Source organism: Dendrobium catenatum, unplaced genomic scaffold, assembly GCF_001605985.2.
Source record: "Dendrobium catenatum unplaced genomic scaffold, ASM160598v2 fragScaff_scaffold_1019, whole genome shotgun sequence".
In the NCBI taxonomy this organism is placed as follows: Eukaryota; Viridiplantae; Streptophyta; class Magnoliopsida; order Asparagales; family Orchidaceae; genus Dendrobium; species Dendrobium catenatum.
The window spans coordinates 118,338-144,090 of NW_021319481.1; the positions used below are offsets into that span (position 1 = coordinate 118,338).

General features: G+C 36.1%; 2 protein-coding genes across 11 annotated transcripts in view; both read right to left on the reverse strand.

Annotated features, from left to right (window-relative positions):
* Window positions 1-25,753, reverse strand: part of LOC110102321 (mediator of RNA polymerase II transcription subunit 18) — a 41,406-nt gene that overhangs the window by 10,900 nt on the left and 4,753 nt on the right. For 6 of the 9 annotated variants that reach the window (XM_028697858.1, XM_028697860.1, XM_028697854.1 and 3 more), the window contains exons 3-4: window positions 21,707-21,784; window positions 16,218-16,302 (exon numbers count right to left, since the gene is read on the reverse strand). In XM_028697858.1, the coding sequence (XP_028553691.1) occupies window positions 16,218-16,237 (20 nt within the window). In that variant the 5' untranslated portion in view covers window positions 16,238-16,302; window positions 21,707-21,784. Of the gene's footprint in view, window positions 1-14,694; window positions 14,934-16,217; window positions 16,303-21,706; window positions 21,785-25,753 lie in introns of all 9 variants that reach the window. The other 3 variants (XM_020830622.2, XM_028697859.1, XM_020830621.2) reach the window with 2 other exon arrangements.
* Window positions 11,136-13,117, reverse strand: LOC110102320 (rhodanese-like domain-containing protein 6). 2 transcript variants are annotated; one of them, XM_020830619.2, is made up of 4 exons: window positions 12,967-13,117; window positions 12,725-12,857; window positions 12,255-12,447; window positions 11,136-12,038 (listed from the first exon to the last, which is right to left on the reverse strand). In XM_020830619.2, the coding sequence occupies exons 1-4, from the start codon at window positions 13,023-13,025 to the stop codon at window positions 11,338-11,340; spliced, it is 1,086 nt and encodes a 361-aa protein (XP_020686278.1). In that variant the 5' UTR covers window positions 13,026-13,117; the 3' UTR covers window positions 11,136-11,337. The 2 variants fall into 2 exon arrangements, with proteins under 2 accessions (XP_020686278.1, XP_028553685.1); XM_028697852.1 differs by having other exon boundaries at window positions 11,136-11,985; window positions 12,250-12,447.

The following is a 25,753-nucleotide window of genomic DNA, read 5'->3' on the forward strand; positions in this document are numbered from 1 at the left end:
TTGGGTAGTTTTAGTCTAAGTCGTTGAATGGACGACAGTTTTAGGTCAACAAATGCCCCCAACAAATATGATATGCGCTCTATAGTAGATCATGTTTGTTGCAAGCTGGTTAACTCTACAGATCTCTAAAATTTGATTTTAAATGTCATGTAGAGAATCTTTTTAGAAATCCATGATTTATCTTTAAGATTTGTCATGAATTAACATTTCTTCTACCCTTGTGCTTTCATGGGTTTGATGAAGAATATATATCAGTAACCTATACACTTCAATTTTGTATTAGGTCCGTGGCAAATAGTTATCAGTCCGGGGCTTTATGCATGATGGACTTTGACGATAACCATATTCCCTTTAGTTCAGTCTATGACTTTATAAGAACTGTGGGATAACTTCTTCGGTCCTAAGCTTTGTGCTTTGTCGGACATGCTGAAGAAGAGAAGCCCCTTCGATCTTAGCTTTGTGCTTTACAGATTTATTGAAGGACAATGCCACTAAGTTTGATAGGAGTTTTCATTGTGGCTTGATGCTTTTGACTTGATTGAGATTTTTCTGAATTTTGCCTCAATGCATTTGTTAGTTAAGAAAATCTTCTAAATCAGAAATGATTTGATTTGTTAAATTTGACAAATATCAAACTTGATAGTATTTGTCATCATTCTTAACAAAATAGGTGCTTTTCTACTACGGCATCTTATTTTGGCTTGTTGAGTAGTCAAAGCTGTCAGTGACTCGGCCGCATATAGGCTTGTTGAGACTGATATCGTATCTGTTTAAGCACTGGACTTGTACTATAACAACTCATATTTATCAAAATTGATTTGTTGAGGTTGTCAGATAAAAATATTTTCTCAATCTGACTTCAAAATTTTGGCAACTTCGAAGATTAATCTTCACTTTTTGTGATGATCATATATTTTCTTGTTTGAAGGCACCAGCTTCTGTCCTGTATTTATGTAATTGTAGCTTCATGAATAATTTTAAATATTTATTTAGGGTTCCATGATAACCCAAATAAATATTTAAAATGCCCCCTGCCTTGAAGGGAAATTTCATCCGTCATCATATTTTTGACAATTTTAAATTTAAAAAAATGCCCCCTGTCTTGTGGGAGAATTTCTAAGATATTTTAGAAATATTATCTCTCTTTACAAGGGAATGATTTTCAACTTGCTTTTTCTAAGAATAATACTTCTTCAGATATCTCCCATTGATTGGGGGCATAGGTCGTCGACCTTCCAGATCGATGAGTTGATAAGCCCCTCCTTGGTATACCTTCTCGATGACAAAAGGACCTTCCCAATTTGGTTCAAATTTACCACCAATCCTTCGGTGTAGGATAATGGGTCTTCTCAGCACCAGGACCAATTCACCTTCTTGAAATGCTCGAGGGCGTACCATACGATCAAAAGATTTCACCATCCTTGCTCGATAATTTTCTAAATTTTGTTGAGTTTGGAGTCGGACTTCATCCAGTGCATCAAGCTCTTCCATTCGCAGGCGAGCATTTTGTTTTTCTGTGAGGTCGTACTAAATAGCTATTTGAAGTGATGGTAGTTCAACTTCAAGTGGTAACACAGCTTCAGCTCCAAACACCAATGCATAAGGAGTTGCTTTTGTTGGTGTTTTGTATGTAGTACGATATGCCCATAATGCTTCTGTCATCTTAGTATCCCATTCTCTCTTATTTTTAGTGAGGATTTTCTTGAGCAACTTTACGAGCGTTTTGTTGAAGGCTTCTGTCAATCCATTGGCCCTTAGATTATAGATTGATGAATATCGCCAATCAATTTTATGTCGTTCAATGAACTTATAAATCTTGGTACTTTTGAAAGCTGGACCGTTATCTGAGATTATGCAGCGTGGTACACCAAATCTGTAGACAACGTTATAAGTAAAGAAGTTGATGACATGATAAGCAGTGACTTCTTTGAATGAAACTGCTTCAGCCCATTTAAAAAAATAATATGTCGCCGCTAATATAAAGCGATGTCCAGCAGATGATGGTGGATCAATGGGCCCTATTACATCTGTCCCCCAACATTCAAATGGCCATGACGCTATAGTGGGATGCAAAGGATTTGGAGGTTGATGTATAATATTGCCATGAATTTGACATTCATGACATATATTTGCATGGTTGGTGCAATCTTTTACCATTGATGGCCAGTAATAACCCATCCTTTTAACTTTAATGGCCATTTTAGGACCTGATTGATGTGCACCGCATAGCCCTTCATGAACTTTAGAAATTACTTTATTAGCTTCAGCTTTCCCTAAACATCGTAGCCATATTTGTTCAAATGACCTTCGATATAGCGTATTATTGACAAACGTATATCGTAATGCTCTTTTCTTGATCTGTGTAGCTAATGATTTATCAGCGGGAAGTTTATTTTCTCTGAAGTAGTCGATGAAAGGCTGCCTCCAATCATTTTGCTCTTTAATTTCTAGGCATTCAAGCCAGGACTCAGAAGCTCTACCAAATTTTCTTCTTGTAAACATCTGAAATCTATCTTGTTTGTTTTTAGGAAAAATTTGTTGGGGAGATTGAGGAATAACTGAAGTTATGTCCTGCTGGCTTGGATTTGTTGACCCCTCTACCTGCGGGGAATATAGAATTGCTGGCTCTAGTACTCGACGAGTGTTGACACTGATTAGTACTGGCTCGTCATTTATGCTCGTCATTTCTTTAGCAAGTTTTGCTAAAGAATCTGTTTTACTGTTATGAGCTCGAAATACTTGGATTAATGTAATATTTGTAATTTGCTTCATGAGCTCGAGAACTCTTCTATGATAGTAAATCAACCATATTCTGCAAATTTTATAAATACCCAGTACTTGATTTATGATGAGTTAAGAATCACCAAAAACTTTGAGATTTTGAATTTCCATCGAAATAGCGATCTCAAGACCTGCTATTAAAGCTTCATATTCTGCTTCATTGTTGGTTCTAAGTTCAGTTAAACCAAATGAAAATCTCATTATTCCTCCATTCGGTGCTATGAAAATAAGACCTATACCAGCTCGAGCTTTGGGGAGGTTTGGAGGTTGGGCAGGTTTTATTGATGATGCACCATCAAAATACATTTCCCACATCTGTGATTTCTCTTCTTCCAGAACAACTAGAATTTGTTCATCGGGCAGATCGTCATTGAGCGGCGAGTCTGCGGAAACGGGATGTGCGGCAAGAAAATCTGCTAAAACTTGCCCTTTCACTGCTTTCTGGGGGACATACGTGACATCAAACTGTAGAAGTATCACTGTCCACCTGGCTAGGCGACTTGTCAACGCTGGTCTTGTCATCAAGAATTTCAGTGGATCGATCTTTGATATTAATGTTATTTTATGAGACAACATATAATGGCGGAGCTTTTGGACAACAAAAATCAACGCCAGACAGTGTTTCTCAATTGGAGAGTAGCGTATTTCTGCTCCGATCAATCTTCGACTGATGTAATAGAGTGCATTTTCTTTGCCTTCTTCATTGTGCTGAGCTAGCAATGCTCCAAGGGACTCTTCCAACGCTGCGGTGTATAGGATAAGAGGCTTCCTTGGAATTGGTGCTGTAAGGATGGGCGGGCTTAACAACGCCAGACAGTGTTTCTCAATTGGAGAGTAGCGTATTTCTGCTCCGATCAATCTTCGACTGATGTAATAGAGTGCATTTTTTTGCCTTCTTCATTGTGCTGAGCTAGCAATGCTCCAAGGGACTCTTCCAACGCTGCAGTATATAGGATAAGAGGCTTACCTGGAATTGGTGCTGTAAGGATGGGCGGGCTTAACAGATATATTTTGATACTGTCAAAAGCTTCTTGGCATTCATCATCCCATTTAAAATGTATATCTTTCTTCATCAGCTTTGTAAATGGTTGACATCTGCCTGATAGATTTGAGATAAACCGCCGTATAAATGCAAGTTGTCCTTGTAATGAACGAAGTTGATGAAGACTTTTGGAGGAGACATTTCTATGATTGCCTTAACTTTGTTAGGATCAACCTCAATCCCTCTATGCCCTACAACATACCCAAGAAACTCCAAAGGTACATTTGAGTGGATTCATTTTGAGATTGCATTTCCTAATCCTTTCAAATATAATTCTTAAATCTTCAAGATGATCTTTTCGTTCTATACTTTTGACAACGAGATCATCCACATAACATTCAACTTTCTGGTGGATAAGTTCATCAAATATATGCGTCATGGCTCTTTGGTATATAGCCCCAGCATTCTTCAAGCCAAAGGGCATGACTGTGTAGAAAAATATGCCAATAGGAGTCCTGAAAGAAGTGTGCTTTTCATCTTCATGTGCCATTTTGATTTGGTTATATCCTGACGATCCATCCATAAATGAGAATATATCATAATTGGATATATTGTCAACCAACAATTCTGATATTGGAAGTGGGAAGTCGTCTTTTGGACACGCCTTATTCAGGTCCCGATAGTCAATGCATATCCGGATTTGTCCATTCTTCTTTTTCACCGGGACGATGTTGGCTATCCAATCAGCATATTTTTCTTCTCGAATGAAACCTGCTTCGATGGAGCTTCTTAGTTTCTGCTATCACTTGCTCTTCGATCTCCAACCTCATTCGCCTTGGAGCTTGCTTAACAGGTACTGCACCTGGTTTGATTGCTAATTTATGAACAGCTATATCAGGGGATAAGCTTGGCATTTCATCATATGTCCAAGCAAAGTAATCCCTAAATTCACTAAGTAATGCTTTCATTTTCTTAACTTTATTCTTGAAGAGAAGAGCACTAATGAAGGTTGGGCGAGGGTCCTCATCAGTTCCCAAGTTTATTTCTATCAGTTCATCCATAGTAGCGGCCTGTCCACCATCCTCTAGTTCTTCTGGTGCAGGTTTAGCCTCCATATCTTTTTCTTCATTTATATCCATGTTCTCAGTCATCGAATTTTTGTCATTTATCATATAACATACATTTTGCTCAGTATGTTCTGCTGCTATAAATCCCAAGCCTTATGTATCACGATTACCCATTTTAGATAATTCGTGACACCACATTCTTTGAAAGAAACGTGCTTGTCGCCAAGTGACCATATTATGAACTCCAGCTTTTCGTATCATTAGCTGAATTCTTTTGGGACAATATCTAGGCATTTCTGTAAGAATTATTTCTGCATCTTCATCAAAATTCTCAAGCTCATTGATATTATCTTCTTGATATTCACCAAATTTATAGAATAAGCTTCCCAGTCCACTACTTCCATGTAGGGGAGGTACATAAAATATTTTAAGTTCTTCAATATTATGAACTTAACGGGATATGATTTCTCTGAAGTGTTGTTGAGGGATCAGTGTAACTACAAAAGTATTCTCCCTTGGCTTTTCTTTAATCAAAGGCTTGTAGGTTTCAAAAATATCATCATCTTCCTCCGTGTCACTTCCCAAATGTAGTACAACTTTATTTGATTTAGGAGGTGTATTAACTCTTTTAGGAAGATTTGGTGTTACATTCTTTTTTCCTGCAAGTTTTTCAACTTTTTTGAATAGTTTTGTACTTCTTGAGCTCAATGCTTTAGTTTCAGAAGATTTCATCGGCTTTACTTCATTTAGAATGAAGTATTTTGCATCATCATAAATTTTTACTTCGTGTACTGCGAAGGGTTGTATATCTCCAGAAATCCGGAATTCTTCTCCATCCTTTAGATATTTCATGCATTGGTGCATAGTTGATGGGATAAGACCGTTCTCATGGAGCCAAGGTCTACCCAAGAGTGCCTTGAATGAAGTGTTTGTATCGATGATATGAAATTTGGCCTCTGTGTACAGCTCTCCAAATTTCAAGGGAAGAACAAACGACCCTACAGTTCTTTGTCCTTTCTCATTGAACCCGTGCACCATAAGTTTATCTGACCCGAGATGTTGAATATCAAGGGATAATGATCTCAATGTGCGCAAGCTCATAAGATTTATTGAAGACCCAGGGTCAATCAAGATTCGCCTTATTATGATGCCATCACTTTCTGCCGTGACATATAAAGGACGATTATGTTCTGTAGTCCCTAGCATGAGGTCTTCTTCTGAGAATGTAACAACAGGTTCATTTCTGGCATGAAGAACTTCGCTCAAACACCTTTCTGCGAAATATGCTTCATATCTCTTTAGATTTTTTAGAGCCTGTATTAAGGTTTCTCGAAGTTCTTTTGACATCAGAAGAGCTTCATATATGCTGAGCTGTGCTGGGATTTTTCTCAAATGAGAAATGATATTATATTCTATCCCTTTATTTGCATCATATTTCTTTTTATGATCTTTAGGGATAATTTCTTCATTGATGATTATATCTTTTCCCTTATCTTTATTTGATAATCCCCTTTTTAGTGGTGGTGACGGCAGCACTTTATCACTTCTTAATTGTACTTGATCTACTTCATTTAATTCAGCATCATCTGATAAAGTTTTTGCTGAATGTTCAGAGTCATCATTTAGCTTCACACGCTCCATTCGTGAAGCTATTTGCTGACCTGATTCATCATCATTTGGAAAACACAGCTCTTCTTTCGAGTTATAATCTGTTTGTAGTACTATCAGACATGATTCAGACATCATTTTATCAGTCATTTTTATAGGAGACATTGTTATCTGACCCCTATCATGATCTTTTATAGAATCTTTTTGGGCTGCATTCGATGCCACTTAGATGACTCGACATGTTTCTACATGAAGTAAATCTTCATCTTCTTGCTTATCATCTTCCACTTCTAATTGGTCTATTTGAAGCTTGGACATAAAATCCGCAAGTGTTATAGGCCGCCTCAATGGTTGACGATAATCTTCCAAATTGTTGATGATCTTTTGAAGTACAGACCTCTTCTTCCTCTGTTTGATATGCTTATTTGAGTTATTGGGCTTTTTAGAGGATGTCTTATAGAACTGCTTCGTATTAGGACGCCTCCGAGTTAATGATCTGGAAGTGGATGCACCTGAACTTGAAATTTCTTTTAATTCAAGTACTGGTTCCGTAAATGATTTCCATTTTATACTGTGAACTCTTTCTAGTTGTTTGATCATCTTCATCATCTTCTTAGAGATAGCGGTCTGCCATTCATCGTTTTTTGGCTTTATTTTCTCCTTCATTTTATCTCCTTCCTTAATCTGGGGTATAGGAGAAATCATAATCACCTTCACAGATTCTTTATTTGGGTGAATTAAAACGCTATTTGATAACGTGAATTCACCATTTCTGTACTTTCTTTCCAGCCAATCTTTGAATACATAACAATCTTCAATAGGGTGGCTGATAACTCGGTGATACAGGCAATAACTTGGATCATCTTTCTGATCAGCTTCTTCGGGTCTTTTACACTCTGGTAATTTAAGACCAGCATTAAGTGCTTGTTTGAATAGCTTTGACACACTTTCCCTTTTAAAAGAATATTCTCTATTCATTTTCTCTGTAAGGGGTGTGATTAGATCACCGGTTCTTGGTTTTGAATATTCTCCTCCATTATGAAAAGTCTGAAACTTATTATTTCCTTCCAATATTAGTTTTGGCTGGGGTTTGGTGTACTGTTTTCCTTCATCATCTTTAGGAGTGGATTGTTTTTCTTTGTCAATCTTTAAAGATGATGTAGAATAGATTTCATCTCTTCTATTGTCAGCAGCTTTATTCTTTCGGGGTCTATCTGAATGATATTCAGACTTAGACAAGTTCAACTTTTCAAATTTAGCTACTCTGTCCAATAGCTCTTGATAAGTGCTGATGGAGGCCATGCATAAAAATGATAACATCTTATCATCGATGTTTCCCATCAGTAGCTGAACGGCGTGCTCCTCTTCCAACTATTGTTCATATTTCATACTTATGTTGCGCCAGCGGGTGATGTACTTTATCACCGACTCACCCTTTTTTCGCTTCTCTAAGGCAAGGTCAACGATAGTAGTCTTCTCGGTAGCACTTGCGAACCTTTTCACGAACTTATTTTCTAGTTCTGCAAACGTCTTGATAGAATCATTAGGAAGCTCGGTGTATCATTCAAAAGCAGTCGCAGTCAAACTGCTAATGAATTGGCAGAAGAGTAAAGCATCCACGCCCCCAGTATTTCCACAGGTTGCTTTAAATTGGGTCAAGTGTTGTTTAGGATTGCCAGTACCATTGAAAGTATTGAATTTAGGCACTGAATAACCCTTAGGGTAGGGCACCTGATCGTATTCAGCCGGATACGGGCGACCCTTGCTCACAAACTTCTCTACATGCTCTAAGGCAATGACAGCTTTAATCTTTTCATTGATTATTGATTCTAGCTGTGGAGTCATCATCGGCTCAGATGTGCTTGCAATATTTTGATGAGTTTGTAGATTAATAAGTCGATTAGCCTCATTTTCTTCTTCATTTCTGGTTCGTATTCCGGACATCTGGGGTATTGGTTCGGTTGGCAGATTAATAGGAATACTACTTGATACATGCTGATTAATTGGCTGGTTTGTTATCTGATGATTAATTGGTTGAGCAAGAGCAGGAGTAGTAATGATGTTCTTTTGCATTAACTGCATCATCGCAGTCATTTGTGCCATCATTTCTGTCATCTTGCTATTCAATTCTGATATCTCCTTATCCTTTTCTTTCATTTGAAGTTTCAAACGCCTTTGTGCTTGCGCAAGTGTTTCAGTAAGCACTTCTTCTTGATGATCATTTTGTCCATCATCTGAAGGGACTTCTTCTTCTTCTAACTGCTCGTGCGGAGCTTGATCTTCTTGAGAGGTTGTTTTAGAAGAAGTGGGCGCTGCTTCGTTGCGTCGTCTATAGCCACGTGTTTGATGTGGCTCATCATTATGCCCCACCATATAAATTACCTCAACTTCCATGGTGTCTTCATCATCATCTTTTTCTTGTATAGAAATCTCAGAGCGACGTTTCCAAAAGATTTCTGGCTCTTCATGTGGTATAGGAACTTCTTCAATTGGAGGAGTATGATCAAAGTTGACCTTCTTCTGAGAGGATGAAGTTGGCTGGCAATAGGATTCCTTGGAAGATTCTCCAAGGTGTCGACTATTACGAATATCAGTAATATGTACCCAATGTTGAAGATTCTTGTGAAAGGCGGATCTCTAGGAGGTTGAACCAGATGTCACGCCTATATCGACTTTCTTATCAAATAATCTTCTTTCAGGAGTTCTCGGTCTCCAAATTTCTTTACCTTTCCACTGGGACCTTTTGAAAGCGGATTCCTGGATGCGAGGTCTAGGTTTCACGCTCCAATGTTCACCACGTGGAGCTGATCTTGATTTCTCTTGAGTTAACATGGCAGATGGTAACTCTCTTTGTGGGATTCTCGTAGTTTTGTTTGTATATGGCCCATTATATTTCTTCTTCATTAAGCCATTCTCCTTTGCAACTTTTAGAACTTTATGCACCCTGGCAGATAGAGTTTCATATCTTTTCTTCTGAGGAATAGGAGTTTGTCGTTGTTGTTTCCAGAAAGATTTCTTTAACTCGCCAGTAGGACTATTCCTCTTTACCAATTTTAGATTTGCAAACTTATTATGGGTGGGAACATTAACTTCTGGCTCTAAGGCTGGGAGTGTTGATGGATGTACAGGTAGTGGATGTTGAGCTCGTAGCTTTGCATTCAACTTTCTCCTCTGTCTTCTTGTAAGCCTTCCTCTAGATGAGGAGGCTTCAGCATCATTCTTCCCGGGTGCAGATAACCCGGTTGGCAGTGTGGTATCCCTGATAGGTATCACAGATATTCTTCCTTCAGTTACGATCCTCTTAGTGGAGGAAGCCTTGGGTTGTGATAACCTTTCGAAGACTGAGGTCTTGTTTTGTTGAACTGCCTTTGCAGTAGCAGTTCTACCAACTCCTGCTTGTTGCACGGAATAAGCACGTCGTGCATAAGTATCAGCAGAATTAGGTATTGCAGGATGGCCTCGAACAGTCATGTCGTGAATAGGTACGGCAGCAACCTTTGCAGTAGCTGCAAAAAACTCTAAGCTTCCAAATCGGATGGTGGCTTCAGAGTTTCCAGTGTTGATAACAGCATTAGCTAGCTGAATGCTAGCACCTCGTCCCAGTTGGACGGTGAAGGACGCATTCTGTAGTTCCATTCTGCATAAATGAAAGGAAAGGGTTAGTATTCAGAAGTTGATACATCACCCCACACTTTCAAAGTGCAGAGACTAGACAGAATAAAAATATACACAAAAAAATTATATTTAATTGCAAATTTTTAAACCCTAAATATAATGAATTTATTAGAATTTTAATAATTTATCGATATTATAGTTTGTATATAACTAGTCAAAGATGGAAAGAGAAACCATCCCCAGCGGAGTCGCCAGAAATTTGTAGGCTCCGAAAAATTCCATTTTGTGTTTATGATGATCCCAGCCTCTCCGCGCCATCGGTTTATTTTTTTTTAAGTGTTTATGTGACAATGACGGCAGGGAGTTTTAACGAGATTAGGTTCCGAGGGAATTTTCAGAAGGCAGATTGAGTTTTAGATAAGACACTACCCAGAGATTTCGCCCTCATTTTGTGAGGACTTTTTTGATCAGAGTTCTGGTTTCTTATAGGCGCAAGCCCCTATAGTTAATTACCTCTACTGATAACAGAAGAGAACTTTCGATTAAGGCTAGTTGTTAAGGATGTCGTATAGGTTATGAACCTATCGTATAATAACAATAATTTTAGGGTTTACATTTGATCTTATTGATTTGGATTTTGAAATTTAGATTTTAGAATTTATCATCATAAATTTAAAACTGTGGTGGGGGGGAATGAAGACGAGCCCGATCAAGATCCCATGGTTCCGTCGTCCCGGGCTGTCATGATCCCTGATCTACTTAGTCAGAGGAGGTAGTCGACCCAACCTGACAGAAGGCACCTTGTCGGCAGCCATGGGTTGCTTCGTCCAAGAATACCTTGTAGACCTGGGTTGATGTTTGTCTAAAGGGATATATATGAATCCACCTTAGCTGACAGAGGGCTTTAAATAAAGGACCTTCCCTTCACCAACGAGGCTAATTTAAATATTACGCTAGTTACAAATAATAGCATTACTATTATTTTATGAAATAAATAAATAAATAATAATTGCAAAAAACTTAGAACGATTTTTGGCTAAATGAAATAAATGATGGCAAAATATTAATTACGTGCAACAATGTAAAAAAAATAAAGAAATTCATACAAAACATATATAACTGTAACTTCTTTAACTCGCATCAATTTTGCAGCAGATTATACTTACAAGAAGCATTGCTAAAGCTTGGAAATTTAGCATTACACCTTAGAATGCTTGATTTCCTTCTCCAAGCAAAACAAAATAAGACTAAAATTACACAGGATTAGTATATTTCAACAATAAATCAGAGGAAAGACAGAAGAAATGCCTTTATTTGATCAATATAAGGTGATCTAGTGGGAATAATATGACCCATATCATGCTCGATGGTTACTGAACTATTTTTATCAAACAAGTCAGCAAGATCCCTGCTAACTTCACAGTTAATCTGCCTATCTCTTCCCCTGCCATCACCAAAAATATGCAGAGATGGGCATTTGATAAATCCTCCGACGGACTTGCTAGATACAGTAGAAAACCCAGAGCAGAGAACGGCAAATCGGAGACCAGATACTTGGCCACTTCTTTGCTGCTGCTCAAGAAACAAAGCAGCAATGGCTGCTCCCTGAGAGAATCCAAGGATTCCATCAAACGGACCATTTTTTAAGACCACATCTTGTAGGTAAGAATATGACAGTTCAAATCCTTCAGTTTGCATTTTATACTGAAAAGGATCAAACTGTTGTTCTTTTTCATCCGATGATGTTGAATTAGGAGAAATGAGCCATGCAAATCTTTTCTTGCACTTCTCCAAGAGTACAGGAGAAATTTGTTGTTCAGTTGGTTGATAAATAAATGGTAATTCATGAGGAGCATCAATGAAGATGAACTCGACATTATTCTTGAGTTTTTTGGCCAGTGATGATGTTCTTCCCTTAAAACTTGAAGCATTCTGTCGGAAGCCATGCAAACACAGGATTCTTAGCTTCCTGCGGCGATCAAAAACTATGGGACAAGAGAAAGATGCATATCAAGAATTTTTTATTTGTATAAACTAAGGTTTCATTTGGGACGACTTTCTTATTGCTTCTTCAAGTAGTTTTTTAAAATTTTTTACTAAAAAACTGCTTTAAAGAGCAGAAAGAAAGCCGTCCCAAACGAAGCCTAAGTTTGTTATAATTGGTGTTTGTTGTGCCTTCTATAAATGAATACAGACCTTACCTGATATAGTAGAGTGTTCACGACAAGGCTTTGCACTGCTATCATGTGAAGTTTCTGCTTCAGTCTCAGTAACATCAAATGACTCCTGTGAGAGTTCCTGATGCAACTGACTATTTTGCACAAGAGGAACGGGCTTTTCTACATTGTCGTGTTTCTGGCACAGCTCACATATGTATCTTCCTCTATAATTGCCCTGAATATCAGTGTTGACACAATAATTAAAGCAATAATTATATCAGGACGAATTGAAGCAGCAATGTCCGACAAATGAGCTAATGTTAAACAGTTTTGTCCACTGAATAGACTGTACTAGTCATAGAAAATGAGGATATGTTAAGAACACAGTATTGCCAAAGGTTTTACTGCTAGTATCACTAGTAAAGTTCCTGCTTGTATGACCAGAAGAGTGTAATGAAAGATTCTTGAACATTTAAATATAATTTTGCACTGGCGTAGGAGAAGGAGCCAACCTGACAATTATAGCAAACCAAAACCAACATTCTGCAGTAGAAACACCGACAACGAGATGAATAATCATCAAAGGGAGAACCACATATAAGACAGGTTCCGAGCACATCCTTGTCCTGACTTCCAACAGAAATCCTGTAGCATTACATGTGGATATTATACAAAATTTCTGACTAAACTATAGAATAGTTTACATCAAGAAACTCTGAAACTGAATATCTATAAAAACAAGATAAAAGCATACCTGTGATCAAAGACAAAATTTTTTCCTTTAAAGAAACCACCATCAGGAAATTGCTCCATATATCTCTGTATACCACCAAATAACTGCCAGATTCCACAGCAGATTAAGACTAAACTTTAAGCAATACCAAGCTCCATATATATATATATATATATATATATAATACTATATATTATAATATTAATATAATATAGAATGGGAGGCGGAAGAAGCCCGATCGGGCAAGCATCAGAGGAAGTCACGCACGGAGGCGAGGGAGTCGGTGGCCAGGTCGACGGCGGGTCAGGCGGCTGCCGTTGTCCTTGGTCGGCGAAGGGTCGGCTGGAGTTGGCGGGGCTTAGCCGAAGCAAATGAGTAGATCAAGTGGACCTAGGGCACGACGGCTTTGCCGTCTAAAGTCGGAGATGGAGGGGGCGTCGGTCGGAGATCGGCTTGAGAGTTGTAGAGGGACTGGAGGTCGACGGAGGCAAGGTCAGAGGTGACTATGGTTGGAGTTGTTTGGCCGAGTCGATGTCGAGTGCCGGAGATCGAGAGCTCTGAGGTAAGTCACAAAATCTTCTTTTCGGTTCGATTCTGATCGCATGAGTTTCTGTGTGCATTTGTTTGAGAGCGTGAGTCCCGATTGAGAGGAGGGGGTCATTTTGTGTCGTGAGAGGCGGTTTCTGCCGAGAAGAGTGTGATCGTGGGCGGTTATGTGCGGTTGATCGTGGCTGAGGTGGATTGAGTGGTTGATTGCCTTGGGTAGTTTTAGTCTAAGCCGTTGAATGGACGATAGTTTTAGGTCAACAAAAACCAATATGCTGACTTTGATTCATTAAGTCTTCACAATTTCGTCGTGCAATATTGTGCGCACTATTATGACTCCCAACATGAAGGTCAAATCTATTTGATTTTTTCCAATTTGAAAATCCATTTTTATTGAATGCATCGTCATCCTCATTTCCTCTGCCTGCTGCTTTAAATAGATAACAATATAAACAATACGCCTTATCTTTGCATATGCTATATTCTAACCAATTAGAATATTTATCAAACCACATAGCATTGAATCGTCTATCCTTTACCCCAAATTTAGTTTTAGGAAATTCATGAATGTGAGGTTGGAATGGATCGTTTTGCAAGTAAGCCCGACGAACTTGATCTTGAATATTAGGAGAATATTCATAAATAGGAATTCGCAACCCAGGATCAGATGGAAGGTTCTCTAAATTTACTTCTTGATGATTCAATTTCAATCCGAATTCTTTTTGGATTTTGCTCCTCGGCTTCTTTGTTTGCCTCACTAGCACTTTGCGAAATCTTCTTAAAATACTTCTCCATAACAAAACCTAGTTAATATTTTGCAAAAGTCAACCGATCAAGATCTTTACAAATTATATGTCCCGATCAACTCATAAGATCGAACAAGCAGGTCCTTTCCACATAAAAGCAAATGCAGAGATTTATAATGGGGAAAAGGTAAAATCATTACGACATCATTCAAAGAAGCTACAAGGAATAAGGTAATGGCAGATAATCAACTTTAAATTTCAGCAAAGAAAATCCTCTCCATACTTCACCGATCAAAAAAGACAATAAAAAACTACTAGGAATCAGATAGATAAGAACCACTGCGGCAAAAAAATCAATATGCTGACTTTCTAGACAGCCACTGCGGCAAAAAATCAAATAGACAAGATTCAACCATGAAATTCAACAGTTAAATCATGCAGAAAAATTTTAGATTACCTAAAACTTGAAGTGAAGCTGTCAGCTGTGGAGGGCCGGAGACCGAACGAAATTATCGCGGCTTACTACCTTACTGGCTTCGATTTCGAGCGGAGGACTGCCGGACTGGGAGGTGCGAACAGGGCGGCCAAAAGCGTAGGAGAAAACAAGGTGTGCGTGCCCTAGTCGCACTATCGCATCGCTACCAAGTAGGGAGGCGAATGAGTACGAGCACTGGAGCAGACGAGCAGTCGGTTTCCCTATTTACCGAGGGGAAATTTTAGAAAGAAGGGATTTAGGCTTCGTTTGGGACGGTTTTTTTATTGCTTTCTAAAACGGAGTTTTAGTACAAAAATAAAAAAAATTGTACTAAAATTCCGTTTTAAAAAGCAGTAAAAAAGCCGTCTCAAACGAAGTCTTATTTTAAAGCCAATATACAGTTTTCAATTTATCTAGGGGGGGCACGTGCCCCCGTGGGCCCCCCTTCAATCCGCCACTGCCGAGGAACATATGCAAATAAGAAGCCAAATGAAAATGCTGAATTACATAGCTCACCTTGGCTTGTTGGTTGAGAGCTTATGCTTCCAGCTAAGAGGTCTTGGGTTCGAGTCTTTGTGTATGCGTTGTGTGTGTGAGTTTGCCTTAAATGACCTAAATGTCCCAAAAAAAAAATGCTGAATTTGTCGGATTTCAATTTATGAATGACATTCTACAGTGAATTTCCAAAACTAGACTATTAAAAGAAAAGAGTTCAATCCTAGAAAACCAAAAAGGATTTTGATGATGCTTATTAGAAAACAAAGCTTTTACCTGAGCCACACGAGGAAACCAGTAATTAAAAAGAAGCCATCTTGCAAATTCTTCTTTTAAGACGGGAGTAGATTTATTTGCCTAGCTATTACTTGTGACTAGATGTGTTGGAGGTGAAACTTAACAATAGCGTGCAAGGTAAGCTTGTTGTCCCAGACGCTCATGTTTTAATTACCATTGTACCACTTACCAACTATGATGCACCGACACTTTCCCTCAAAGAGGCATGCAGTGTCCGACACCGTATACGACACGATACTCGCCCAACACTCCTCCGACATGTATCGGACACGCCGAAAATGTGTCCGATTAAAAAATATTAAATACAAATTGGACACGCGTGTCTGACACGCGTATCTTAAATATTTTATAATTTTTTTAAATATAATTTCTTGTATTTGGCGGGATTTAAACTAAATTTCTTATTTCCTATCCACAACACCGAATCAACGTCCACACTTAATACCCAATAATCGAATATTCTCATTTTTATTTCTTTTTGACAGGGAAGGTATTTTCATCTCCTCTCTCGGTGACTGATAAACGGCATTGACGTCTAACTCTCGACATCCTAATACTAATCATTTTAAGCACAAATTCTAGTTAAATGAATTATTATTTTCAAATTATTTTAAAAATTATACTTATTTAATTTTTATACACTATTTTTTAAATATAAAAACTATAATACCGTGTCCAACCCACGTCCGTGTCCTATATTTACAATAACTAACCTGTCCCGTGTCCGTGTCATGTCGTATCCATGTCACCGTGTCCGTGTTTGTGCATCATAGCTTGCCAGCCCCCCTTTCTCCTTTTCTGTTCATGAAAGTGGGTAAATAATTAAAAGGAAATAATTTCTTCTAGGGAAAATTGTGCAAATGCCACCCAAATCATGCATTTTCATAAATTTAGCACCTACCCTAAATAAATGAATTATTAAACTTGTGCATTTGCATGTCCCACAATAAATCCGTTGGGATTTAACAAAAAAAAAAAAACACACACACACACACAAGTTTGGCTTTGCTGTAAATTTCAATATTTTAGTAGAAATTTGATGAATGAAGTAGGAATGCAACGATTCTGTAAATAATTAAAATTAATTAAAGGAACACAACAACAATAAGCTTCTATCCCACTACTAGCAATTGACTATATGAATCATTTTTCATCATTATGTTCTATTAAGAGTTAAATTTTCATTAATCTAATAAAAAAATGACATTTTTCATAATCTCTAACAAAGTCTTCTATATCTACCTTTCTTAACATACAGATAAATACATCTACTCTCCTAATAATGTCATCAGAAGGCCAACATTTTATGTAACCAAACCATCTAAAGCGGCTCTAGCTAATCTTCTCTAGCACTAAAGCTACTACAACCATTTCACGTATATACTCATTTCGCATTCTCTGTAAGTGTAAAGCCATTGATCCATTTGAGCATCCTCATCTCTACAACACTTTAACTTAATTTTATGCTTCTCTTTTAATAACAAACATCTGTACACCATAAAGCGTTGCAGTTCTCACCAACATGTTATTAAATTTTACCTTAAGTTAGAGAGGTATTTTTCTATCACATAATAGGCCCACTGCATTCCTCCACATCAACCATCCAACTTAAATTCTACTAATGATATCCCTAGCTATTTAACAATCACTTTGAACAAGAAACCCAAGATATCAAAAACCTCCACTCTTTTTAATGACTTGATAGCCCAACGTCACAATCCCACCACTATATCAAATACTACTAAAATTACAATCCATTAATTTAGTTTTAAATCTACTCAAATGAAATCCTTCAAACTGTATGGTCTAGAGGTGCAAACGAGTCAAGTCAAGCTCGAGTCAGACCTAGCTCGAGCTCGACTCGCTATCCAAATATCAAACTCAAATTCAAGTCAATCTCAGAAGCCGAGCTTGAGCTTGCCTTGTGCCATTAAAATGATCCCATCGAGCGGCTCGTTAGAGCTTCGTCACATCTGCTTCTGTAACATCAAATCTGCTCCAGGATCGTCCGGGCCGATCTGGATCGTCCCAGGACGATTAGTGTAAATTTTGTTCCAGTTTCTGTCCAGAAGTTACAGGAATGATTTCCTGTAGGGATCGTCCTGGCCGATCTGGGATCGTCCGGGACGATCCCACGGGACGATCAGTGTATGGCAAAAGTGAGAGAGCAAATCGTCATGGAAATTAATTATCGTCCTGCGAAATCGTCCCAGGACAATGTGGAATTTGTTCAGATCGTCAGGACGATCATGCGATCGGCCGGGCCGATCAGAGTATTTTAAAGTTGAAATCAGCTCATTTTGAAGAGAGAGAAAATCAAAATAAATATCTAAATTCAGCTGAGGAGAGAGAAGGTCGAGGGCAATTTTGGAAAAGTTGATTTTCGGGCGACGCCGGGCCGTTTTCGTCCGACAAGATTGTTCGAGAAAGTGTTGTACACAAGGTAAGGCACATTCCGCCTTTCTCAATTTTCAGAACGGTGAAGTTTGAACGACTTTTCAGTCAGGATTTTGTTTCCGTTAGCGAATTTCATACGTCCGAAGTCGAGTTCCTGCCAAGCATCTACATTCCCACCAGACATTTCACATTCCCGCCTTCAGCCTTCCCAAATCCCACCAGATATTTCAGGTTCTCGCCAGGCATCCGAGCCAGCTTGTGAGCAATCAAACAGAGCTTTGGTTGTTTTGAACTCGAGCTCAACTATACAATGAGCTCGATAATCTTGACTCTCGATCTCGTTATTGAGTCGAGCCTAAGGCGGCTCGCGAGTCGACTTGACTCAGTTGCACCCATAGTAAGGTCAACTCCATAATTCAAGTTCATCAACAACCTCTCTATTTTTATCAAGAAGAAAAATATCATTAGCAAAACCATACGCCAAAGTACATCATTCTTGCAAATGTCTAGTAAGAACATTCATGACTAAAGCAACAAGATATAGGCTTAAACTTGATTTTGATGTAACACAACTGAAATAAGAAAATACTTGGTTAAATCACCTTGCATTTGAACAAAAGTAATAGCTCATGTATACATATCCTTAATGACTTCAATATAAATATTACTAACCCATTTCTTCTCTACTTCAATATAAATATTATTAACTCATTTCTTCTCTAGAACTCTCCAGAGCACTTCTCTCAAAACTTTATCATATGCTTTCTTTAAATCAATAAATATCATATATAGATTCACCTTACTCTCTTTATACTTCTCCATCAAATCTCTTAACAAATGTGCTTCCATAGTAGACTTATCCGACATGAATCCAAATTGATTTTGAGAAACATTAGTACCAAATTTTAACTTATGCTCAATTACTCTCATAATTTTAGTGTATGACACAAACTTAATTCCTCTATAATTCGCATACTCTTGTGCTTCACTTTTATTCTTAAAAACAGGAATCAACACACCCCTTCTCCACCTATATTGATATTTTGTCTTCAAAATAATATTAAAAATTTTAATAAGCTAAGAAATTCCTTAATCTCCTAAGAATTTCCACACTTCTATTAGAATATCATTAGATCCTACTATTTTTATACACTTCAATTTTTTAAAGCCTCTTCAACTTCGAATTTACTAATATGACAAAACAAAAATATCTATTTTTATTTAGGATGCAAAGATCACTAAAATAAATCTTATTCTCATAATTTTCATTGAAAAGTTTATTAAAATATCTCATCCATGTATTTTGAATATCCCCTTTTAAGAAAAGCACTTTTTGATCTTCATCCTTAATGTATTTCAGTTGAACTAAATATCTACTTCTCCTATCTCATTGCTTGGCTAACTTATACATGCATCTTTCTCCCTCAATATATTATATATCATGTAAATCATTAAAGGCTAAATTCTTTACATCAAATACTGCTTTCATAGAATCCCTACGAGACCCTCTATATTTTCAATTTTTTTTAGTTTTTATTTATATAATAATTTCTTATAATAAAGATTTTATATTTTTTTTTTTTGCACATTTTAATTTCACCACTAACTATTTTTATTATCAGGAACACGAAATGAAAAGAAAAAGATCTAATAGCCAAAGCGATGGGTGATTTCCACTTTATCGAGTCTTGCCTAAATGCATGAAAATCATTGTAGCAATTGACTGGATAAAAATAGATGGTTTGAGTAGTGAATCCCATGAACCCTCTACCCATCACCTTGCTTCATAGGACCATATAAATCACTTGAGTAATAAGAAATTTCAATAAATTCCCCTTTACTCCCCATCAACTCAACCGTCTCCCTCTCCCTATAGATAGGGGGTTGGCGTCAAACTTCTCCACACTCATCCACATCTCTTTTATTTTCTAATGCTCTGGCACTACTCTTTAGTGCTCTATAGCACTCTCTAGCCTCAGACATCTTAAATGATTCATAATAAAGTATTGTCCGTCCTTTATTTAATAGCATGAAATGAATCATCATATTACTCTGAGAGAGTACAATCAGATGCATTAGTTGCTTGAGGAGCATAAAAACAACAATAAATGCATATATATAGCCTCACACAACATGCAAGAAAACATACAACAATCAATAAATTAATAAAATTTAAATAAGATCATTATCATTTAATTAATAAAATTGCAAGATCTTTTATTCCAGAAACTTTTGCTCCAAAAGATTGAATTTAATTCAAACCAAATGGAACTTCTCTTACAAAATATGTTTAGATCAAAGAAATAAATGATAAAGGTTTTACAAAGTAAAATGCCTTTCCCTCAAGTGTTTGTCCTCGAATCAAGTTTCAGTCGTTACCAATCACAAATGCCACTCAAAAAGACGATTTGCTAGTAGAGTGCCAAAATATAAGCCACAAATGAGTTTGAGTGGGTAAGGAAGCTGTAAATGGAGAAAATAAGTTTCGAGAAAGAATAAACTCATTTAAAACATAGCATGGCACTTACAAAGAAGGATATACATTTCAATTAAAATATTTTTTCTAACCTAGAGGAAGTAATAATGAAAAATAAGATTTTAAAAACCGAACCGGCCGGTTCAACCAGGAACTGGTTAGCTGGTTTGATTAGTAAATTCCCAAAACCAATTTCAGATCGAACTAGCTTGAACCGTGTCAAACCGGAGGTTCAACCGATTGATCGGTGTCGGTTTTAAAAACCACATGTTTTTAATTAAATTATTTACATAATTAAATAAATTAATTTAATAAATGTTAATATAGAATATTTGAATTAATGAATTAATTTAAATTTGATTTATTTTAATTTTAAAAACCACATGATTCATATGAGTTAGATTTTAATGATAATTATTTGTTAAATAAGCATCAATCAAGCTTTATCATATAGCCCCATCATTTCAAGTTACTTCTTTACTCATATATATATCACAAATTAGCAATATTTTTAAACTAATTTTATAATTTATATGTGAACTAATTTTATATAAATTTGAATTAAATTTAAAGATTGATAATATTTAAATTTAAAATTTGTACAATATATTATTTGTGTATGGAATTTATTTATTTTTTAATCATAAATTTATATTTTTGCATAATTATTATATCATTAGTATGTCATTTACATATTATTTAAATAATTTTAGTATTTATTACATCATCCAATTCAACTCATATTCTTAAATCGAGCATCTCCTTTTTCGGTTTTATGCCCGATCCAATTTTCACAACCATAATTAAAAGAATAAGATTCATCTTTTTAATGAAATAGCACTTCACATACTTAATAAGAGCTGAGATAATGCATAGTACCGACAACAAATAAGTTAAAAGAATAATTTCTAAGAATGCATTTGATTAGAAATACCATAAGTTGTTGATGCAAAAGAATGGCACTCAAATGCACCAATTCATTATGATAAATTACTCAAATTAATTTGAATATGATTGTTTGCAAATTAAAGCATCAAAATAGTACAGGTTGATGGTACAAATTAAGTTTATTGTCAATTGAATTGTTAAACGCCTTATAGGATAAAAATATTGCTGTGTGTGACTCATTTTACATCATTAATTTATCCAACATTCTGTCAATCAGCTTACACAATTTGATGGATCAAGCATAGCATTGAAGATTCTAATTAGTACAACAGTTGCCCTAATTGTAGCTACAACTTGCGGCTTTCATCACTTTTTGAATGCTACCAAAGTTTTAGATTTCATTAAAAATGAAGAAAAAACAAAGCCATGACCAAAAGTTACCTTTATTCCACGGGATGCTTTTTTGTTTTGTCTCAACTGGAGATAATATCTAAATTCAATTGCTTGTTGTATCTTCACCTTTGGATCAGAATGGCATAAATTATATTAGGAACAGAAACAAATGAAGTTTTTAAAAAGGGCAGAACATTAAATTATGCAACAAAATCTGAACGCAAAGTATGATGTACAGGCCAAAATGGCAGAACTACAAGTTTTGTTGCAAAACAATGATTTTGACTGTAAGACAATAATAAGCAAAAGGAGTGAGAAAACATAAGCAATCAATGTTACAAGCATTCTTAGGATAAGCAAAAGGAGTGAGAAAACACAAGCAATCAATGTTGCAAGCATTCTTAGGAAAAGCTTAGAAACTAACAACTAGAACAGGAAATAGCATCAAAATGATACAAAGCTGTTAACACAACCATCTAGTGAAATATACAATTGTATGGGAAATGTGAACTATTAGTCAATCTTCACAACAGAATTCAAAGTCGGGAAAATCGGGTTCCAATCAAGTCAATGTATCAACAGTGGATTCAAAATCTCTACAATCCCAATACTCCAAATACTAAGGGACAGTTCCGATTTGAAGAAAACAAAGAAAATATAAATATATTTTACTTCATAATTTCATATTTGTTTTTTTTGTTTCGATGTGATCAATAGGTTAATAGACATTTCGGGAAATGGAAACAAATGCATATTTCCTTTGACAATTCCATATCAGCTACAGTGAAAAAGAAAACAAAAATTTAGTTGGTCTTCGTTATGACACACATATCCCCATCTCACAAAAAAATTAATGATAATAATAATAATTTCTCCTGATCACAAGAAACAAAAACATAATTTCTCATCAAACCGAGCAAGAGGCAACAACAACAACATCAAGCATTTATCCCACTACATAGGGTCAGCTACATTAATCATTTTTATCCATTGTGTCCAATTAGGAGTGAAGTTCTCATTTAAATCTACTAAAGATAGATCATTTCTAATATTTCTTAACCAAGCCTTTTTAGGTCACCTCTTTCTTTCTTAACATAAGCCAAATCTAATACATCTATTCTCCTAACCGGATCATCGGAAGGCCGACGCTTTATGTGACCAAACAATCTAAGGTGACTCTGATCTTATCTTCCATTGGAGCTACTCCAACCTTATCACGTATATGCTCTTTTCGTATTCTATCTATAAGAGTAAAGCCACTCGTCCACCTGAGCATCCTCATCTTGCAATACTTAAATTTATGTTTCTCTTTTAATGGCCAACATTTCATTCAATTTTGACACAATAAAATAAGTGGGTGAAAACAATTTTTAAATGAATTACTTTACCATTTCCATTTCTTCTTCTTTTTTTTTTTCATTTCATTTCCTAATGCAGCTACCTTGCACAAGTTAAAATAATGGTAGCAAGGTGCAAATACTTTAAAAATCATGATAGAAGGATTATGATACCTAGATACAAGAATGTTATATCTTAAGGCCTTCTTACACATGCTTTAAGGATCATTCGGCCATTCATCTGCCTTCAAATAAATACTTACAAAGGAGTTATAGTAATAATAAAATATCTACGAAGTTAAACCAACATAAAAAAGGGATATTTAATCATTCCGAGAAAGTGATATAAATATCAACCTTTCAATGACCCAATTAGATGAGTAGATTTATTAGATATGGCCTATGTTAAGAAAGGTAGAGGTAGACCTAAAAAGGTTTGCCTATAAATTATTATAAATGACAAATTTTATTAGACTTAAATGTAAATTTGACTCTAAATAGGACATAATAAAGAAAAAGAATTCATATAGCCGATCCCTCGTAGTAAGTTAAAGACCTGAGGATATTCTTGTTGAAAGAAATTGATGCAATTTTTACTTATTAAAGAGAGTAAAATAGGTAACATGTATCACTGTAGATGAATTTTTTTCCCCCAAATTGGAGCAACATCATTAGATACCTATCATGGTGAAAGGAGACAAAAGACAACAAAACGAAAACTGCCCAAGAAAAGAGGCAATAGACTATTTTCCTAGGTAGACGTATTATAAAGAATCTCTCCATCACCTTAAAGCCCTTAAATGGCGCCCCACCACACTTGACTGTTTCCTTAGAGAAATCTAAAGTCTTAATAAATGCATGAGAAATCAAGCACAAAACTTTCGCGGTTCAAAGCAAAAACACACAAGGGAAGAGTTCAAATTTTCACAGGTGAGAGCTATTCAAATTTTGTATGTGTTGAAAAAGGCTTGTTCTCTTAAACCATATAGATGGAAGTCAACATGAGGAACAAGGGATGCTCATTTTTACTCCAAATGTCTTAATTCGCATGATAGTGACAAATGTAATATGTTTTTTTTACGATGAGGTCACCTCATTTCAAAATTTCGTTCAAGGAAGAAAATTCATTGTAACAACATTTATAGAAGATATCCTCCAAAAGATTGCATGTATTGTTTCCATAATGAGATATCAAGAATATCTCGGATAATAACCTAAAACAGTTATACGATCATAGTGGATAACGAACCACTACATCCACTATGTACTGGCATCCAGTGTATGCCGCACTTATCAAACATAGGTCTCCGAATGAATACCTCATCATCTGAGGAGCAACTGTGCTCCATAATAGTAAGAATTAACTCATTAAATTATCGATTATTTCACAAATAGCATCAGGGAAAGTGGCTCTCAAATAATTAAGCACTGTTTCATGTCACTAAAAGTTGATTATCTAAAGTCAACATTCATTGCAAACCTAAAATAAAAATAAAAAAGGCACAGGCGAAATATCAATAGGAGAGAACTGACAAAATCATTTGAAAAAACTAGGCTATTACATAGATACACCATCAAATAACTACTGGAATGCTTATAAAGAAACCTAAATCAATACAAACTGTGATAGAAGTAACTGTGATCAATACAAACTAGGCCACAACCAAGCAGAGAAAGAATGACAATGAGGATAAGTTATATGGAGGTGTTCAATATAAACATGAAGCATCTGCCCATCCCATGTCATTAGTGTGAATTTATTATTGTTATACTCCTTTATAACATCATGGATAGATAAAATCTCTTAAGTTTAAATATTCTCAATGATGCATGGCATTGTAGGCACTTATTGTGTCAAAAGTGTATCGATTAAGTGATTTCTATAAAATATTAGCATTTTCATTATTTTAGTCATGAGTTTATCAAGCGCCTCCTTAGAATGCTTCTTCGTGTAGTATGTGATCTACATCTTCTCTTCACTATCATGTTTGGTCCTACTTCACTGCCCATATGTGGGGTTAGTTGGTTGGACAACATCATCTACAAAGTAGGCTTGGGAGGGTGCACCAGTTAATTGATTGATTAAGCTAACTCCATTGATTGACATAAGTCATCGCCAATAGGCTCAACAACTATCTCATCCATTGTGTCCTGTATGGTGAAGTGATTCCATGTACTTCAAATTTCTATGCCTAATGTGATGTTTTAACGAAAAATTTCTCGAAAACTTCATTAATGGAATCGGTTACTTTGAAAGAGAACAAGTTTAGGGTGCTACTACAATAAGTTATTAATAATGAAAGAAACTATACACTTCATTGATGGCATTTACAACTTCTAAACAAAAAATTATACATGTATTATTTCATCTCAAATTTCATCTATTGCAGCAGCAACAACAACAACAAGCCTTTATCCCACATTTATCCCACTATGTGGGGTCTATAACATGAATCTTTTTTCTCCATTGTGTCCTGTTAAGGGCCAAATTCTCATCTAAATCTAATAAAGAAAGGTCAATTCAACATAAAATTATGTGACATTGTTAATACCATCATAATTTCTTATAAAATATCGCTCTAATAGCCCTTGGAATTTAATCAGATGCAATTAGGATATATAATTGAGCATCTCAACCCAAACTGCTTCTATTGGATAACTAGTATAACATGCTAAAGTCGACATTCATATTTTTAAACCTAGTCATCATAGAAACCTTTGCGTGCAACATGCCCAAATTTTGATTAAGCAAGATCAT

Coding starts and splice junctions, on each gene's coding strand:
- LOC110102320 (XM_020830619.2), bottom strand. CDS start 13,025: ATGGAGCAATTTCCTGATGGTGGTTTCTTTAAAGGAAAAAATTTTGTC. Junction 12,858..12,966: donor AATTTTGTCTTTGATCACAG/GTATGCTTTTAT, acceptor GTAATGCTACAG/GATTTCTGTTGGAAGTCAGG. Junction 12,448..12,724: donor TGGTTTGCTATAATTGTCAG/GTTGGCTCCTTC, acceptor ACTGATATTCAG/GGCAATTATAGAGGAAGATA.